Source organism: Galeopterus variegatus, unplaced genomic scaffold (assembly GCF_000696425.1).
Source record: "Galeopterus variegatus unplaced genomic scaffold, G_variegatus-3.0.2 Scaffold3439, whole genome shotgun sequence".
NCBI classification, from domain to species: Eukaryota; Metazoa; Chordata; class Mammalia; order Dermoptera; family Cynocephalidae; genus Galeopterus; species Galeopterus variegatus.
In genome coordinates this window covers 197,697-201,682 of record NW_007729550.1, presented here as the reverse complement: position 1 = coordinate 201,682, position 3,986 = coordinate 197,697, and the positions used below count along the sequence as shown (strand labels likewise).

Here is a 3,986-nt window from a genome sequence, read left to right as displayed (position 1 = left end):
TTAGAAAATTTCAGAATCGGTGACCAAAATTCAAGATATTTCTTAATAAATAGAGGTGTACATGACTTTCTGATAGAACTTAAGTGTGTACTTTCAGGCTAAATATTCTTAAAAACTCCATATTTTGCTGGTACGAAAAGACAAAGGTTTGTGCAGCAATACTAAGAACCCCTTAATGTTTTTTTCCCCTTCACTCTAAAGACCATTACCATAGTCCAGGACCTCCTGTTGCTGGGTCGATATCTGAGTCGGTTAAGCAGCACCAGTTCCTCATCTCTCCACTGAAGGATACATCTGCTCACAGAAGCATTTAGAAATTTGATTCTGATGTCCCATGGAGGAAGAGGCTTCGCTAGTGACCAGGACAAAGAAAAAATGTGGTTCAGGATCTACGATCGGAAATTACTATATGTACTGACGTGAGCTATAAAGAGTTGAACAAAACTCATTTCTAAGATGTGTGACCACCGGGCCGGCCCGGTGGCGCACTGGATAAATTTGGTAAAATACAAGAGAGAAGTTCTCAGTTTGACAAAAGAAAGACAAATGTTGGATGCATTTCTAAATCATTCAAATAATTCCCCTTAATTTAACCTCATTTTTACCAAATAACTACTACCGACATTAGCAACGTGTCAGCTCCACTTAATTCAATGATTTACAGAAAACCAATGTGGCAAGCCCGAGAGTTTCAGCGATTGGGAAGCCAGAGGTGGCTAGTGGTGATCACATCAGGAAAAAAAGAAATGTTGGTAGAAAAATTCATAGCAAAGGGACAAAGGAAGAGAGGAAAAGAAGAAAAAAATGGGAAAGAAGGTGGCCGAGAGATGAATGGTCTGTGTAAAGAGACAGAAAGAAGGTTGGGGAGAAGTGCGGTAGGAAAGGATACAGTAAATGCCTACGATCAGACTCGCAGTTGGCAGCATGTATGCAAAGAAGTGCTGTGGGAAGAGAAAAGAGACACACATTGAGTCATGGTGGAACTTCAGGCCCTCCAGAAGCCCAGTCCCAGCAGGGACAGACAGAACTTGGGATGCCTGAGATTGGCCTCTCATTCAACTGGGCCAATTATATTTGCTCAGAAATATGCTGGGACTGGCTCACTCCAGCTCCCAAGCTGATGCAAGGGGTGGAGGTAAGAATTCTCAGAGTGAGATTCACTTTATTTAGCCCCTGGCTGTCTAGCCCAGCAGGTCCACATGTAGCCTATCTCAGAGCAGTGAGAGCAGCTGCGGAGGTAAAAGGACACCTCCAACAAGAAGGGCTGAACAGGACCCTCTCCTCAGTCAGGTGGTATCACACAGACAGCTGGTGCTTTCATGGGATTTGAAGCCAGGAATGCCTGTTTCTCCAACAGAGAAATAATGCTGGGTATCTCATTTCGTACAGCCATCTCCATATAGCTCTAGGATCATGTGCCCCTTTACTTGCATCAAAGTAAAGTCTACCTTTTGCCTACACCTGTTGCCCACCTTCTGTCAACCTCTGTCCCTCTTGAAACCACCATCCACAGATTTGAATGATTTTAAAAATAATTTTCATGTGGGCCGGCCCGGTGGCGCACTGCTACAGTGCGCCGCTTGGGAGTGTGGCAGCGCTCCCGCCAAGGGTTTGGATCCCACATACAGACCGGTTCCTGCTCACTGGCTGAGTGAGGCACGGGAGCAACACCAAGGGTTGCGATCCCGTTGCCGGTCCCGGTCCGGTACGGGGGCGACACTGAGGGTTGCGATCCGTTGCCGGACACGGAAAAAGACAAAAAGGAAAAAATTAAAAATAAAAATAAAAAAAATAATAATTTTCATGTGCCAATGAATGACACCTAGAAAAAGTGAAGTAAAATGTACCTATGTCCAAGAATGAGAACGTGGATGGGAAAGAAGAAGAACTTCCAAGACTATTGGTGGCAGTAATCTTGACCGTGAAACTGGATTCAGATGATTCGGGGGTTAGGTTGATTCCAAGGTCCAAACGGTCACAATAATGATCATTGCATTGTTTCTGCCAAGTTAAATTTTTTGGCCCATTTAACCTATAAACAAAAGACAATTGTGTTTAGCAAAATACTTTATGTGTGATTTTCTCTTTTTAGTAAAAAGGAACAAAATGTTCAAATATTTAAGATTCTAGACAGTTTTTAAGGTCAGTCTTATCATTAGAGGATATGCCATGGGAATATNCTCCAGGGAGATCCAAACCATTATCCAAAGGATTCATGGATACCCTGGCATTCTCTGCATAAAATGTCAGCTTCCAGTACAGTGGTGACCAGACCAGAATCCTGGGTCTCACTTCCTTTCCGCATCTCCTGCTCACTCAGGAACAGTGCAAATCAGCTGGATCTTTGAGGGGTTTTGGAATCTACTCCAAGGAACAGTATCCCCAAACCCCTTTCTTGTGGATTCTCAGGCCAGCCAACAGTGCATTAAAAAGGAATTCCTTCAAGCTAATGGAAAACTACCACAAGGAAAGGTCTATTTATGTATCATGACACCAAGAGTCTGTGACTGCAAAAGAGGAAAGAGATTTTATGCAGCCAGCTTAACCCTACCAGAGCAGGGAAGAACACCCACAGTGCGGGCCACAGATGCCCTGAAGAGAACACTGAATTAGAACTCAGACCCAGATATAAGGCCTCTCTTTCTAGATGAATGAACCAGATTTAACTGATGAACACAAGAATTTTTTTTAAAGTATATGGTTGTCTAGAGGTATCTATTGTGTCTTCTGTCTAGTAAAAATAAAACTGTTAGATATTTCTAAATCATCCAAGAGAAGACTTACAAAACAGTTGCAAAACTACAGCTCTCACTCACTGTAATATGTAATTAGTATATAGGTGGGTTTCTCGTCCTCTGTCCCAGATGCAGGCCACGGTCCCCCGTTCTCCCTTCTGTATGCAAGACAAGTTTCGAGGCTGCTCTGGAACAACTTTGAAAAGAAAGAGTAAGACCTTCTATTTGAAATATCGCATAGGTGATATTTCAATCACATTGTTATTATCTGCCAACGACATGACAATACCACTCCCACTTCCCCCAAACCCAGATAAGCTGGAAGCCGTTTTAGATTCTGTCAAGTTCAAATTTGCCTCCAAGGCATCGATTTCTTCTAATAACATTAGTAATAATGGTGAATGTGGACCAAACACTTAATATATGTCAAGCCCTATGTGCTTACCTGCAGTTTTTCTCAATTAGACATCATAGCACCCATGAGGCAGTTGCCATCATTATCCTCATTTCATTGGGGAGAAAACTAAGATTTAGAGAGGTGTAGTATCTTGCCCGAGATTACAAAATTATGAAGTGGCAGAATCTGGACCCCCCAGCCCAGGTGCGGCTGACTCAAGTGCAGGTCGTTCTTCCCATATTCTACCACTTTCCCTGACAGATGAACACGCAGTGCTAGCTCCATTACCCCTGGTGATGATAAGTTAACTTTTTTAGAGTGATGCCCATTCAAATATTAGAAATCTTTAAAAATTAGAGACTCTTTTTCTCCATTCACCTGAAATTTGCTACCAAGACACTTAACACCCATTTGCTGTAGTCATGTCCTCCTGGGCTGTACCACCCAAATCTAATTCCTGCAGAGCATCACTTGGAGTACTTATGAACATTTATAAATTGATCCTTTATGTATGTGGACAACGAACACCTTCCACGGGCCAGGCACAGTGCTGGCTGTGGATATGCAGAGGTGCACATGGCAAGCATGGTCTCTTCTACTGTAAGGTGTGTGTTTTTAAATAAACCCATTTTATCATCAAAGATAGAACCCAAGCTGGGAGTTTCTCAGACTTCATGAAGGTAAGAGAAAACTCTCTGTTACTCAGGCATCCCATTTTACCCTAATACTGAGACTGTTTAGATAGATATTTCCTTTGGGTGAGATAAAACAAGGATCTCTGCAGCCCTAGATATTGTCTGTACCAAAAAAAAAAAAAAAAAAAAAAAAAAAAAAAAAAAAAAAAAAAAAAAAAA

At 42.2% G+C, this 3,986-nt stretch overlaps 1 protein-coding gene across 1 annotated transcript in view; it reads right to left on the bottom strand.

Annotated features, from left to right (window-relative positions):
• The window catches only part of LOC103600739 (interleukin-12 receptor subunit beta-2-like), a gene marked incomplete at its 3' end in the record, with an annotated part of 37,405 nt that overhangs the window by 22,390 nt on the left and 11,029 nt on the right, over nt 1–3,986 (bottom strand). Inside the window, exons 3-5 of the mRNA XM_008585070.1 lie at nt 2,817–2,931; nt 1,848–2,032; nt 210–352 (exon numbers count right to left, since the gene is read on the bottom strand). Of these exons, the coding sequence (XP_008583292.1) occupies nt 210–352; nt 1,848–2,032; nt 2,817–2,931 (443 nt within the window). The remainder of the gene's footprint in view (nt 1–209; nt 353–1,847; nt 2,033–2,816; nt 2,932–3,986) is intronic.